We start from the raw sequence: 15685 nt of genomic DNA, 5'->3' as shown, positions 1-15685 counted from the left end.
TGCTTTCCCACAAGCACAGTGTCACTTAGCAAGGTAACTCCCAACGAAAGAGACACTACGGACACACAGACTCTAATCTTCCTAGTGAACAGCTGCCTTCTGGGGTCACTGGCAAGAGGGATTTTCCCCTCTGCATGGAAGAAAGTGACACGATCACACAGTCACCCTGTGGTTGAGCTCGCATTAAGACAAACTCCAAGGGACTGTACTTAGATTAGAATTTCATTAGATTGGATATTGCTTGAGGTCAAGTCCTCTGTGGTTGAGATTTGTAACGTCTCTGTGTTTGTCTACTCGTCGGGCAGCTGCCGTTTTCCAGGCAGTGCCTCTAGTTTGAAGTAGGACATGACCTATATTCTTAGTCCTCAGAGATTATTTTTGTAGTCATTCATTGTGAATGACTAAATTTTTAAAAATGAAAGACTGAGTTTAACTAAAAGCCAACTTCTAAAAATGTCAAAGTAATTGGATTTCAACCGGTTTTGTTATGTGGCATCTTAATTGGCATGTTCCATCTTAATGGACTCTACAGTTGTTTTTTCAGATCTCTAAGTACTTTATTGATCTTTAGAAGAAAAGGACAACAGGAAGTGTTTTTAGTCAGCATTGTCAGACTGTAATAGAAACAGTATGGCAGTCCCATGTCACCAACCCTTCCTTGAAATTGTCAATAATGTTAACGTCATTTCGATTAAAAAAAATGACGCTATCCCTTCAGAATGTAAAACTGATTCCATTTGGATGACTTTCAGTGAAAAGAGCGTGAGGTACTGTGTGAAGACCATCTTCAGTGTGGTTGTGGGGACGTGAGAATAGGTGAGACTGTCACGAGCCCCGCTGAAAGGGCAAACTTGTCACCAGGCCTCTTGACTTTGGATGAAGGGTCCAAGGCAATAGGAATATTTGAGACAAAAGGCCAATATTGGGATGTGATGATAACTGTTGTAAAATGAAACTGTAAAACAAGTTTGAAGGGGCACCCGGGTGGCTCAGTCGGTCGAATGTCAGATTCTTGATTTCAGCTCAGGTCATGATCTCATGGTTCATGAGTTCGAGCCCTGCATCAGGTTCTGCGCACTGACCGCCTGCAGAGCCTGCTTGGGATTCTCCCTCTCTCTCTGCCCCTGCCCCCACTCGCACTCTCTATGTCCCTTTCAAAATAAATAAATAAACTTAAAAATATAATAATAATACAAGTTTGAAGACAAATCACAAGAAATAGTGACAAACTGCCAAACTTAATGCGAAAGTAGGTATATTTTGACAAACAAAATTACAAAGTTACAGTACTTTTTTCTTTTTTTAAAAAAATTTCAGGGGCCCCCTGGTGGCTCAACTGGTTAAGTGGCAACTTTGACTCAGGTCATGATCTCGTAGCTCGTGGGTTCAAGCCCCGCATTGGGCTCGGTGCTGACAGCTCAGAACCTGGAGCCTGCTTCAGATTCTGTGTCTCCCTCTCTCTCCTGCTGTCTCTCTCTCTCAAAATAAACATTAAAAAAATTTTTTTTAATTTCATGTTTAATCTTTGGTGTACATTTTTGGAGAATCTGAGTGTTGTGTTTTGCTCAGGAAAGAAAATTAATTGGATACAATGGCTTGATTTCAGTCCTTTTTTAGTAGCCCTGCTGTGTTTTAGAATAATTTCTCCAAGGATAATGATAGATAGGAACCAGTTCGTTATTTAATGAGGCCGAGGAGCATCATGCTGAAGCTCAGTCGTGGAAAATGTAAATGTTTTTAGTGTCGATCCCAGCTGTTGCCACCGGTTCTAAGTAGCCACATCGAATGTGCACACACGCACACACACACCTATGTGCCAACACAGGGAGCGGAGCTGTGGCTTTGTTGTAGAGAGTATACTTTTCTCCCATGTCAGGCCGAGACCTTTAGGATCCCTCGTCAAGATGCTCCTGCCAGTTACTGGGTAAAGTGCCTGCTCGTGAAAGACAGCGCTCCGGTCATGCTCTGACCCTTGTCCGTCTTTCCTTCCGGTCCCAGAAGGTACTCTACGTTCAGGTTTCCTCCCTTTGCCGGTGCTCTTACCTGTCTACCTGCAGCACTTCCTCTTTGCTCTGGGCCTGATGCCACGTATCCTCCCGAGAGGCCTAAAGGAGTTTTCCGTGTGTGTTCTTTAACATCCTGTTCACACCCGTGCATTGATCGTGCCTGATTTTACCTGTTTCACCTCCAGTCCTCTGTTAATGCCTCTTTATGAAATTTTCTCTGTTCAAATGACTGGGTGGTTTCCAGTCTCCTAATTGGCCTCTAGCCAGCGTAGATGTCCTCTGCCTAGAATGCCCGGCTGCACTTCACCCTCCGATGTACCATACAGACTCTCCCAGGGCCAGCCCAGGGGATGCCTCCATCATTTATTCTACAAACATCTGAGTTCCTACTAGCGAATAGGGACTGGGGCCATCTCTGGGGCTAAGTGAGACAGGGCTGCACCTCAAGAGGAGCTCCCAGACCGGAAGAAGAGAAAAATCAGCAATCAGGTGTGTTAAGAGAGGGAAGAGTGTGCCTGTGTGTGGTATTGGGGGAATGGGGTGTGACAAAAACTTAAAAAGAAAATTTTAATGTCCCTATGGAAGCTAAAGGGATAAATAAATGAAAAGGCAGGAAATTGACTTTTACATCTATTTACTACTTTCAGTGTAAGTGATGTCCATAATTTTGTTTTGTTCTGTTCCATTTGTGAATGAATATTCTTCCTCTTTCCACAAAGCACTTGAGGTGGGTAAGGTTTTCGTTCATCTCATCTCTCAATTCCTAAGGGCACAGACTGTCTTTTATTTGAATTATCTTGTACCCACAATGCCTGTCATTCAGTAGGTGCATAATAAATGTTAGTTGATTGAATCAAGGCTAATTATATTGAGTTGCTATTCCCTGGTTGGTTTTTTTACTCCCCAAATCAGTCAGTGTTTTCTTATGTTGACAGCTCATGAACAATTAGAAGTGCTTGATTTTGTACCTGAAATGTGAACAGAAAGGTTGTCCATCAACATGAGTGTTTATTCTTATTTATTTCTCTTCACCCATTGACAGATAATATTGACCGTCTCAGGGGTGCATCAAGCAGTGTTAGGTATTTTATAGACCTCAGGTATCCACCTATTATGGCTGCAGAAATGTAGGTTAAGTAACTTACCACGGCTGTGCCGGTAAACTGTGGCTGATCTCAACCATGAGTGTGGCTCCTGTGGTCAGTTAGGTGCCTGCCACAATTGTGTGCACACGTGGAACTCACCCAGAAGCCTTTCGTGCTCTGGAGAGCCACAGTCGCCTGCTTCCTAGTCCTAGCGACACAGTCCTGTGTCCCTCCAGGCACATGTGAACAGGGTGAGGAGAACCTACAGAAGGGCCAAAAGTCTCTTCCCATTTTCTTCCTTAAGGAAAAGTCTCTCATCGAAGGGTAGCCACTTGCTGGCAAGTTGATCTTTGGTACCAGCTATGGTAAACGTTTAATTGCATGAAAGTTCCTTTAAAGTTAAAGCTCAGGGGAATGTATGTGCACCTTTACACACTAACCCTTGTCTTCTCTGTTTCTTCTCAGGTGCTGTTACCCCCTTACGACGATGCCACTGTGAATGGCGCGTCCAAGGAGCCACCACCCCCTTATGTGTCTGCCTAAGCCTGAAAGTGGGGCAGAGCTGAGCGCAGCGGCTTGATTTTCAGACGTCAGAGCAATAGTTCTTTCATTTCACTTCTGGGTTGAGTTCTCTGAGCTTATTTGTTGCTGAAACGCTACAGTTTTAAAATTTAGATGTTCAGTTGAATCCCTCTTTAGTTTTAAAGATACGCTTCAGCTAGAGCACTGTGATAGACTCACTGTAGAATTCTTTGTGTAGGGGTGGGGCGCAGCGGGCTTACCTAGTCTTCCCTGGTTTTCCCTAGACATTGAAACTTCCCAGCAGTGTGGATGAACCTGGAGTCAGAGAAGTCTGTACCTGCTGGGCCCCAGAGTCGGGGGGAATTAGTCATCCTTTTTCTCTGTCTTCCCTCTGTCTCTTTTCAAAGTGTAAAATAAAATCGAAATTAGACGATGCTTTTCTTAAGCCATTCCAGTGTTTGAACAAACCCTTCTGGAACAGGAATGTCAACTGTGTAATCATTGCTCTAATTAGATAAATAGGAGTCCATATCTATATAAATAAAACAAGAATTTCCTTAAGATTATTTTTGACTTAAAGTCAGTGACAGTTTGTATCTGCTGTTCAAGGATTTTGTCCATGGGCTAAATTGACACCCTTCAGCAATCCCCGCCAGTGACGGCAGCCGCGATCCGATGGCTGTTCTTGCACACCCCGTGTCGGGGGTCGTGGAGTGGCATGTCCCATCTGTGTTACAGAGGTGGAACTGATTTGTTTAGTTTCGCATGGTATCTGGTGCTTCCTTCCTCCTGGCTTCCCATCCCTACCCAGGACCCTTCTCGTTAAGTATTTGCCTAATAGTGTGAAACAAGATTTTCTCCATCTCTCCCTGCAAGGAACATCCTACTGTTTTGAGAGTCTGAGTATGCCTTGTCATCTTTGAAACATAAGACGGTCTTCAGAAAAATGAGGAAGGGTGCTTTTCTTGTGGAATGCTCGTATCTCGACTCTCTGAATTCCAAGGGACTTTTATACATTTCATATGTTCAGAAGTCACAGTTCTCCTGTTTGTTCATTGTTGAGTGTGCTGTAAATGAAGGCTTTGCAATTAAAGCGACATTTGCCCACATCTGAGAAAATAACCTTTTGACTCTGTGGTCATCGTACCTAGGGACCCTTCCCACCCACACGTGGCCATGCCGACACACGTAGTTTGGCCTGAGGAGGCAGCTTTACAGCTTTTTTCACACATATGTATTTTTTAATATTTCAGTGCTGATAAAATCAGAGCATCTTAGGCCAAGAGAAATGGAGCCAAACTGACCCGAGCTTCGAACGTTCCTAAACCCCACCTCTGCCGAGCTCCGCGTGCTCGGCTGTTTTGTGTATGGTGGTTTAGGTCCATGGTGTACTTTTAATAAGCAGTTCAGATTTTACTCCATGCCAAGGGAGATTAAATGAGAGAGGTGGGAGGGAGATTTTTATCCCTGAGAATCAGCCTCGGTGATTTCTCTTGGTATATCTCGTGAGTGTTCTTTATAAACTCACCCTGAGAAATGCTGTTCCTGGAAGCTTTGTGCCCAGAAGACTCACACTAAGTTAATCATATTAAGAGGTGTTAGGAATGGAAAAAGGCCTCTTGGCAGTTTCACTGACCCTCGAAGGCACGTGGCATGTCACGGTGGTTTGCGTGTTCCTCCCTGTGATTTTCCAGCTCTTTGTCTAGTGGTGGTGGTATGAAAAATGGCACACATGGGCAGGCAGAGAGAAGTGCTGATTTTGAGAGTCTGTGTAGGAGCCTCAGAGCGGATCTTGTTCACGTGACCCTCAGTCCACACCATAGAGTATCTCTTCGCTCTGAGCATCCACGATGGGGCTGGCCATGCGGCCTTTGCTGCCTCACAGCATCACCCAGGCTGCGCGAAAGCTGCCTCCATAGTTACCTCTGCAGGGTAAGGAATCGTCCTCCCAACTCCGCTGTGGGGAGGTTGTGATGTTTGGACCCCACAGAGGGGCGCCTGGGTGGCTCAGTCAGTTAAGCATTTGACTCATGGGTTTTGGCTCAGGTCATGATCTCACGGTTCGTGAGACTGAACCCTGCGTCAGGCTGTGCACTGACAGCTTGGAGCCTGTTTGGGATTCTCCGTCTCCCTCTCTCTGCCCCTACCCTGCACTCTCTCTCTCTCGAAATAAACTTTGAAAAATAAAAATAAAATGACTCTAAAGAGCAGATTCCGTGACCCAGCAATTCACTGTGTCCTTACCTTATCGCCAATCTCGTTAAATACCTTTCTTAAATGTATTTTAAATCCAACTTTCGGGGTCCCTGGGTGGCTCAGTCGGTTGAGCATCTGACTTTGGCTCAGGTCATGATCTCGTGGTTCATAAGTTTGGGCCCTGCGTCGGGCTAGGATTCTGTCTCTCCCTCTCTCTGCCCCTTGCTTTCTCACTCTCAAAAATGAACATTTAAAAAAATAAAAAAAGATCCAGCGTTAATATCTGCCCCCTTTCTCCTCTGTTTTGCTGTCTGCAGTCATTACCTCCGTGGTTCCCATGCCTGTACGCCTCTTAGTCACTAAACTGATGAGAGCGCCTCCGTCTTTTTCATCTCGATCACCCTCCCTGGATCTTTATTCCCAGGTCTTGAATGTTCAGCTCAGCACCAGGTGTGCAAATGGACCCACCAAGAGGCAGCCCATGTAGAGAGTTTTGAGTCAGTTTTCTGGGCCAGAGGGAACGGGGCGCTTAACACCTTTCAGCTTAGATGTGGTCTGTCAGCCCTACAAACTGAGCTTTCATTGAATAAGCTGGTCAGATTTCCAGAATGCCCAGCCATGTGGAAGAGTTTTAAGACCCAACAGACTTGCCCACCCCTTCCTGTCCCTTCTTCCAACACAAACATCATACACAGCATCTCCTCCCCAAATCTGGTGTCCTTGTCCCTGCCCTCCACCCTGTCTTGTTGTCTCCTGAGAATGCAAGAAACTTTACCCCTCCCATCCTTTTTGCCCCACCCATTTTTTCTTTTTTAATTACTCGTCTTTCTGGCCCTAAATATTTTTAGTTTGCTCACCCAAACCACACCTCATTTCATTTGTCTTTCCTCTTCACTCTCAGTTTGTTAATCAGCAATACTTCTTAGTAATGATCTCAATAGACCATCTTTATGGACTGTAACCATTAAAGTTGTTGTCCCCGTAGAGGGATGTGTCGTTTTTGAAATATTCATCATTCAAGGGGGAAAAAGATCCCGTGCAAACTGAGCTTTTGTGATAAAGGAAAACTAATGAGACTGTGAAAACATTTCCCTTTAAAAAAAAAAAAAAAAGCTGTGAGTTTTTGCAGCCTGTCTGGAAACGGACTTAAATATCATTAAATAATACGGCTGCTGGTCATGTAGACAGTCTCTAATGTTCTGGAGGGGAGAGAGCAGTGTCTTTGCCAAGGTATCAAAAAAAGAGTCATGCAGAAACACTGCCAGCATAAAGTACAAGCTAGGCCACTGTAGCACTCCCCACCTTCACATCTAACATGCACCAAACAGTGTGCCTGTAGCTGTGTAAAATGGGTTTTTTGGCAGCTCAGACACATGTACTAAAAGGGAAGGAAAAAGGAGGCATTGCGAGGATGTCTCCACACCCATGGAATTCACTTAAAAGTGTCTGCTCACTGGCCAAGTTTTCTGCCAAATGACTCTGGACTATGGAAGCCAGCCAGACCTGTGATCTGCCCAGAAGCCCACGCATGCCTTTTGCTGACTGGAGTACCCAGACATCAGAAGAGAGAAGCTGTCGTTGGCCAACCCAGAAAAAATTACATCAAGGCAAGAGCCTTAGCACTATCCACCCATCAATGTGATCCCAATTAGCAGGAACAGCTGCTGCTTCAGGATGCGGAGTTGGGCTCAAACGGCGTAATGGACTCCAGTTTGGTTTGTTTTATCCCGTCTAAAACTTACACATGCTTTTTAAAAAGTCATTTACGGTACACACACGGTTTTTGTGTATTAAGTAAGCTTATTATGGGAACCTCTTTAACTCAGCAAATGCAAGCGTAACATCTATTCCTTGCTGTGTGCCAGGACATCCAAGGGCATTGCTGCAACAGAGCAAAGAGAGCTTGGAAGAGAACTGTGTGAGCCCGGGGAGATTGGGCGTGATTAGCCAGCATTGAAGGTTTGAGCCACATTTCTCTCAGGAAAGGTTCAGATTGAATGGGTCTTCATCTTGTCTGCTACTCAATGCTCCCACCTCCGATGCTGTGAAGTCTCAACTCCCACTCCGCCTGCGCAGACGTGGAGAAGTCCTAAGTTCCCAGATTCTGGGATCCTAGATTTGGGACATCCAGCCTAAAGAGCTGCTCCCCTGTGTGGTGTCCACCTGAAGAAGACAAGGGAACAATGGCTCTGCCCTCTGGGCCACCAGCAACAGTACAAAGGACCCTGTGTCCTGTGTGGCGGAGATGCCCCTCTGACCCGGTGTGGTGGCCTTTGTGTGATGTCACTTTTCACCCGATACTCATTTTGGCTAAAGGAATGTGTTTGTAATGATGCTTTGTCATTAATATACTTTCACAGGATGTTCCTTTAGTTCTTTTTAACTTCAGGCTTTTAAAAATTATGTAGATCTTCTGGGGGCGCCTGGGTGGCTCAGTGGGTTAAAAGTGATCAGCTCTTGATGTCGGCTCAGGTCATGACCTCGCTGTCATGAGATTGAGCCCCATGTCAGGCTCCGAGCGCTGAGTGCACAGCCTGCTTGGGATTCTTTCTCTCCCTCTCTTTCTGCCCCTCCCCTGCTAACACGCATGCGCTCATGCTCTCTCAAAGTAAATAAACATTTTTAAAAATGACACTTTTCTACATAGAGCTCCCTTCCACAAATAATAAAAGCAGCTCTAACCCTGCTTTTATCAATGCTCAGTCTTCTCTATCTTGATGACTTATTTCATATTCACTGTGCCCCAAGTGGAAAACTGGCCTCTATTTCCTCAGATCTGCGCCTGTTGACTCGTGTGTCAGCTAGTGGCCTCCCCATTCCAGTCTTCCTTCCCTCCTTGAGATGTAGGTCCTCTGCTTTGTCCCTCTCACTCTGTTTCCTCATATCCGATCAGTCTCCAGCCCTGTGGCTTCTATCTTTTGATCAGGTGGAATGACATTTACCATTTACTGAGCCTTTCCTATGTGCCAGCCAATCTGCTAAGCACTTTACGTATCCTAACTCTTCATCTCTTGTACGGATGTGGAAATGAGACTTTTCTTTTAAAGGAAAAGGACTGGGGCACTGGGTGGCTCAGTCGGTTAAGCATCCGACTTCGGCTCAGGTCGTGATCTCGCAGTTCGTGGGTTCGAGCTCCACGTCGAGCTCTGCTGACAGCTCAGAGCCTGGAGCCTGCTTCGGATTCTGTGTCTTCCTGTCTTTATTTCTGCCCTTCCCCCTGCTCATGCTCTGTTTTTCTCTGTCTCTCAAAAATAAATGTTACAAAATAAAGGAAAACTGATCCCAGGTTAGTGTTAGCGACAGAGACAGGATTTAAGTGCCAGTTGAGTCCATGTATGTGGGTGCTGTGTACCTTTGAGACCTCTAGAAGCTCAGAATTCTGTAATACCTTTCACTTACAATGGTTGATTTCCACAAACTGAAATGAATACGTCCCAAGAAGGAAAGCACATCATGCAAAGCCATGTGAACGCTGTAAACTTGGGTGGATCTTTTAACCTTGAGGTTTGCATTACACAAGGAAAGCTGTCAATTTCCTATTTAGTTAGGCTGGAAGATGTTCTGCAAATATCAGCTTTTAATTCTTATTTTAAAGAATGTATTCAGGCAGGAAGAAAGATCGAATGTGGTGGGCCTTTCAGAGTGGATAATTGTCTTAAGTGAGCAATTGCTTTCGAGGAAATTAGGCACCATTTTAAACTGCACGGATTTATCCTTGTTGAGGAAAATATGCGTATTAAGATTTCAGGCATCGTAACTCAGACTAGTATGTAAGTAAGTAAAACAGTGGTGTAATTGGTTTGAACTATCTTGGAGGAATAGTTGGAGGCCTTGAGACTCACCTTCCTTCCCTGCCCCTGCCCCAGGAAGCTTGTGTCCGTGTGTCTATTTTCACTCCTATCGAAGGAGACAGAAGAGAGCAGTCCTTTCCCTTGGGGCTGTAGGCTTTCTTCTGCCCTGTGAAGTTAATGCACTCTATCACCTGCATCCCTGAGAGCCTCCTTCCTTAGACATCTCTATAGTGAATCCAGGTATGATTTGGGCACCGGGGAACATTGTAAACTTGTGGGTTTTTAAAAAAGTAATGTAAGTAATGTAAGGGAAAAAAGAAGCCAATAATTCAGTAATTTGGATTCAATAATTTGGATCTCACCTTGCAAATCACTTCCTTTTGGAAGCCTTTATGACCCACTGGTCTGGAAGGTATTATTCCGTAGCATATCCAGTGACCCAGTCAAGGCACATCTTACACTCCATGGTTCCTGGCACTTTTCTTGTGTGTAATCCTCCAGTATATAAGAAGCTCATAGAGAGTTTGTGTCTGTCCTCCTTAGTGTTCTGTCTTCACTGCCTGGCACTTGTCTGGCAGATAGAAGGAACAAGTAGCTGTTAGAACAAGAATAAGATAAGCATACCAGAGAGGTGAAAAACACCTGTAATCCCACCCATGGCGATTGTGGCAAATTCTGAAGAACAACTCAGTGGGGCTGAAGCATCACACAGATCAATTCTCACAGAGGAGCCCATTGGGAAAAAATCATTCCTATCGACTGTGCAAGGAGAGAGACAGTCACTCCTCCAGAAAACCCTACCAACGTGCCAGCTGCTGTAATGTGTAATTTTGGGGGGTGGGCATCCTGACTTCTAGAAAAAAAGTTGTAAAGGTGATAGGTAAAAAAACAGCAACACAGTAATAAAAGGATTGATTTCTGAAGAAAGATTAAAGAGCAGCTAAGATGAGAGGCTAGCTAATCCTCTGCTTCAATTTGAAATCCAAAGAAAAATGGCATTCTTAGCTCGTACTATTCTTGTGATCAAGTTCCTTTTATGTGAGCTTAATTCACTAGGGCTGTGAATGAAAAGTGAAATTACTAGATGTGTCTCCCCCTCGGAACTTTCTTGTCCCTTCCCCGTAGATCAGTGTACTGTTAAAGCACTCAGTGACCAAATCTGAGGCCCCACAGAATTTTGACGCCTTGGGTATAGGGGGCAGAATTCTGAACAGCCACCATGACCCCAAAGGGCAGTTGTGCTCGCCCACTTCTGGGGCACTTTAGATTTAAAAAGGCCCCGGAAAGACTGTGATGAAGCATGTTTGCCTTTCATCCTTTACAAGAATATCACAAGACTCTGATAGTAAAGCCACGTGAATTTCCCCGTGGCAGGGACCACAGACACTAGTACAGAAGTCCCGCCAGCAGGAGTCCTACAGTGTAGAACAATAACCAGAGAATAATCAGAAAAGGTATGGGAACGCACAGGCAAGGACGGTGAAGAGAGGCAAGAAGCCGTTCCTGCCTACGTGTGAGAGAACTGGTTCCAGAAAAAGCGTTCAAAACAGAGTGCAGAGGAGGAAACGGAGCAGTCTGGTTCACAAAGAGACCAACATGTTTGCATGAGGACTCAGAATTTAGATGTACCCTCTGGGTGGCTCAGTCGGTTGAGCACCTGACTCAGGGTTTCAGCTCAGGTCATGATCTCGCAGTTTGTGGGTTCAAGCCCCGCTGTTTGTGGGGCCTGCTGGGGATTCTCCCTCTCTTGCTCTCTCTCTGCCCTTCCCCAGCTCATTCTCCCTCTCTCTTAAAAACAAAAACACAAAAACTCTTTAAAATGTGCCCTCTTCCCATAAACCGAAACTTTATTAATAATGTAATTCACATGCCATACAATTCACCAATCTAACGTCTGCAACTTGGGGTGCCTGGGTATCTCAGTTGGTTGTGCTTCTGACTTCAGCTCAGGTCATGATCTCATGGTTTGGGGTTCGAGCCCTCTGTTGGGCTCACTGCTGTCAGCCTATCAGCACACAGCCCACTTGGGATCCTCTGGCCCCCTCTCTCTGCCCCTTCCCTGCTTATAAATAAAAAAAAAAAACATTAAAAAATGTTTTAAATAAAGTCTGCAATATAATGGTGGTTAATATTATTCAGAGGTGTACAACCTTCTCCACAATCAATTTTAGAACATTTTCATTGCCCCAAAAAGAAACTCCACCCCCAGAAAAGGTCACTCTCTGTCTCCATCCCCAACCTCCCCAGCTCAAGGCAACCACTAACTATGAACATTCGTGTGTAAGATTTTGTGTGGTAGAAGTTCAGTGATTGTATTCTTCTGCTGTATGACTTTGGTTTGGTACTTTCTTATATTTTCTCTTTGCTGAAGTTCTCACTGTGTTCATCCAGCCTTCTCCCAGGCTTGGTGAGCATGTTTATGACCATTACTTTGAACTCTTTGAATCAGGTAAATTACTTATTTCTGTTTCGTTAAGGTTTCTTCCTGAAGTTGTATCTTGTTCTTAATACGTTTGGAACACATTCCTGTTTCCTCATTGTGCTTGACTCTTGTGTTCGTTTTTGTGTATTAGATGAACCGGCCACCTCTCTATCTTGAAGGAGTGGTCTTGTGTAGATGAAACTTATTGTTGAAACTTGCCCTGGTTTTTGGTTGTCTCTTGAACCTTTGTGATTGTCTAAGCAGCCTGATTTGTTCTGATGGGTCCCAGTTGGTGAGCAAATGCCAAGACCTGTGTGTTTCCGAGGGAGGGACCTCCGTCAGCACCTAGTTTCAGGTTGATTGGGAGCTGGTCCCTCAGGCAGCAGCTTTTAAGGTATGCAAATATATACAGACTTACAAGACCACAACTGTAAATCCTACTGGCCTCCAGACCAGGTGATCTGGAGGCGCCCTCTTGGTGACATTGCAAAAACTGGGGTTCCAGACAAGTGTATAAGCTGTTTACTGGATGGTACTACCAAGCCGTAGTGAGGCCAAGGGAGAGTGCATATATGGCATCCCCCAAGCCCACATTGCTTGAGAGCACTTCCATAGCCTCTGGATGTGTAGTAAACCTGAAGCCTGTCCCTTGGAGCAGTTCCAGGACAAGTAAATAGGCCTTTTTCACAGGAAGAATGGGGTGTGTTTCAGTCTGCTGTCTGTGCAGTGCCCTGGGAGCGGTCGCCTGCCAGGAACCATCTCTCCCATTGTTTCATGGCAGGGCCATGGGAACGGGGTGGGTGCAGGGGCGGGTGCTGGCCCGCAGGTTTTGGTCCAACCACTGGCCAGTCTTTTTTATTGCAGTCATTCTAGTGGGTGCGAAGTGATGTCTTGTGGCTTTGATTTGCATTTCTCTAATGGCAAACTATGTTGAGCATCTCCTCACTTGCATATTGACCATTTGAATATCTTCTTTGCAGAAATGTTTATTCAGAAACTTTGATCATTTATTAACTGGGCTGCATTTTTATTATTAATTGTAAGAATTCTTTACATATTCTAGGTACAAATCTCTTATCAGTCGATGATTTGTGAAAGGTTTTCTCCATTCAGTGGGTTGTCTTTTCTTGATGGTGTCCGTTGAAGCACAAAAGCTTTTGATTTCTATGAATTCCAATTTATCTATGTTTCCTGTGTCATTTGTGCTTTTGGAGTCCTGTGGTCAGTGATTACAACTCACTGAAAGTTCAGATGATGTTAGCAGTTTTTAGTAATAAAATCTTTTTAAGTTAAGGCATGTACATTTTTTAGACATAGTGCTTTGCACACTTAATAGACTCTGGTATAGTGTGAACGTAATTTTTTACATGCACTGGGAAACCAAAACATTCACTTGACTCACTTTATTGTGATACTTGCTTTATTGGGGTGATCTGGAATCGAACCCACATATTTCTGAGGTATGCCTGTCATTGATTTTCAGAAATGGTTCTGACCTACTGTTCTGCCCCCAAGCGTAGGCTGGAGCTGAAGGTGAAACAGTGCTGGTCAGTGCTGTCTCATTCGGCCTGGCCAGGGACGCTGAACGGTCTTAGACATTTTGCTCTAACTAAAATTAAAGACATTTTCAACTCTTTAAAACTTTGGTTATTGCATCCTCTTCTGAACTTCTTTTTGTTCACATGTAGTACAACATGCAGCCAGTAATGTTCTGGAGCTTTCTGTGCTTAGGAATTGCTTTGTCAGTTCTCATTTTAAATGCATCGAGACATTTCCCGTTGCTTCTTTTCAGAGACTGCTCTCCCAACAAAATTGTTCTCTGTACTGCATTGCCTCTTATTTTTCTCCATCATATGATTTATTGTGGCTCTCAGCAGTGTGTCTGTTGCCTTATTCTTACCACTGGACTGTCTGTAGTGTTTCCCCTCCTGTTGAACCCCAGTTCTAACCGTGCCCCCGTTATTTTCTTCAGCAAGAGAGAACATGGAAAAGTCCTGATTTCTGATATTTTTGTTGTATTTGTCACTCTTGAGTCGCCATTTTTGAGCCCTGCCAGCATCCTGGAGGGTTTTGTAGGATAGATACACATAGCCATTGCTCAAGTATCTTGTAATCTGATTCAACACCGGGCGGCCAGTGTAGACATAGACTTATTAATGGCATTGACAGAAGGTAGGTAGTTCAGTGTCACAGGGATGAGGCTGTTGGCTTCTAACAGCAGACCACTTTGTGCCAATTCCTAGGTTTAGGGATGAAAGAGGCAGCAGTCTGTGTTGCTGAGTGATGCTTTCACGCCTAGGGGTCCATCCTCCACTCAAAAGGGGAGACTAGTCTCCAGTGTTTTAGCCTTGCCAATATCCAAGAAAACAAGTCAGATTTCAACTCACTCTTGCCTAGCCATTAAAACTCCTCACTCTATGCTATAATCTCATTTTTGATAGGTAGCCTCATCAACCCGATTTCACAGACATTACAAGGCTCTAAACTCCAGGTTAAAGCCATAGAAGCCCAGTCCCTTCCACTGCATGGCATAGGGCAATATCGGGAAACAAGCAGAATGCCAGGTTCAAGTTCAAGATCACATGAAAACATTTGAGTCCTCTTTGAAATGTGTGTTGTTTTCTTAAATAAAATTTTGACTTGCTATAGTTTTTTTTTTTTTCCTTTTCAGTTTCATCTTATTTTTCCAAAGTGGGATAGTATGTCTTTTTAGAAATCATTTCACCTGGGACAACAGTACCTTCAGCCAGCCTGTCCTCAAGGAGGATCCTCTGGACATGGAACTGGTTGTCCGTGTCGACGGGGCATCCAGAAGGAAGCACTGCCCTGGGCTGGAGTTCAAACCCAGCCCCTGCCTCGCAATGCTCCCCTTTAAACCCCCCATCCCAACCAATTGGCAGCTGGCCCAAAGAGGCAATGTCTCCTCTCCCAGATGAGACATCCTGCCCTTCTCCTTGATGAGAGAATGGGGAGCTCCAACAGTTTACATGGGACTCAAACGTCATCAACCACCTTGAGGGACACAGTGTAAGTGAGGTAGCACTGCAGTTTTACATTTCTCCTCACCCATTCGGTACAAGATTAATTTTAGGCTATGGGTCTGTGAACCAACCTGTCTGCTCTTTGGTTTCTGGTCCCCTTCCATTTAATAGTCCCATTTCAGTCTGCCCTCTAGGAAGCAAAACAAAACGAAACAGTAAGTTTTAATGTTTACAAGCAACAAATGAATTCATATGTCAAAAGTCTATATGTGAGGTTAGTCATGATCGTGAGGTCTGGGTCAAACAACGCCCTTCCCCACCTCAATCCTTACTCCACAATAGACCACATGTGCAGAGAGAAGTGATTTGAACCTGATATAGCTTCCAGGTATAAGGAGTTTAAAGTTATCCATACAACTAACTCTTTAAAAAAATTTTTTTTAACATTTATTCGTTTTTAAGAGGCAGAAAGAAACAGAGCATGAGTGGGGGAAGTGCAGAGAGAGGAAGACAGAATTTGAAGCAGGCTCCAGGCTCTGAGCTGCCAGTACAGAGCCCAACGCGGGGTACGAACCCACAGACCACCAAAGTCAGACTCTTAACCAGCTGAGCCACCCAGACGCCCTGATGCCAACTGGCTCTTGAACTTTCAGATACTATATGCCCTCATTCTGTCCACTTG

At 44.6% G+C, this 15685-nt stretch overlaps 1 protein-coding gene across 1 annotated transcript in view; it reads left to right on the top strand.

The window, feature by feature from the left end:
* LAPTM4B (lysosomal protein transmembrane 4 beta) overlaps positions 1-4046 on the top strand; it is a 76689-nt gene extending 72643 nt beyond the window's left edge. Inside the window, exon 7 of the mRNA XM_027064164.2 lies at positions 3557-4046. Coding sequence (XP_026919965.2) covers positions 3557-3634 — 78 coding nt within the window. The 3' untranslated portion in view covers positions 3635-4046. The remainder of the gene's footprint in view (positions 1-3556) is intronic.
* Positions 4047-15685: the final 11639 nt, after the last annotated feature.

Source organism: Acinonyx jubatus, chromosome F2 (genome assembly GCF_027475565.1).
Source record: "Acinonyx jubatus isolate Ajub_Pintada_27869175 chromosome F2, VMU_Ajub_asm_v1.0, whole genome shotgun sequence".
NCBI lineage: Eukaryota > Metazoa > Chordata > Mammalia > Carnivora > Felidae > Acinonyx > Acinonyx jubatus.
This window is presented reverse-complemented; position numbering and strand designations above follow the sequence as displayed.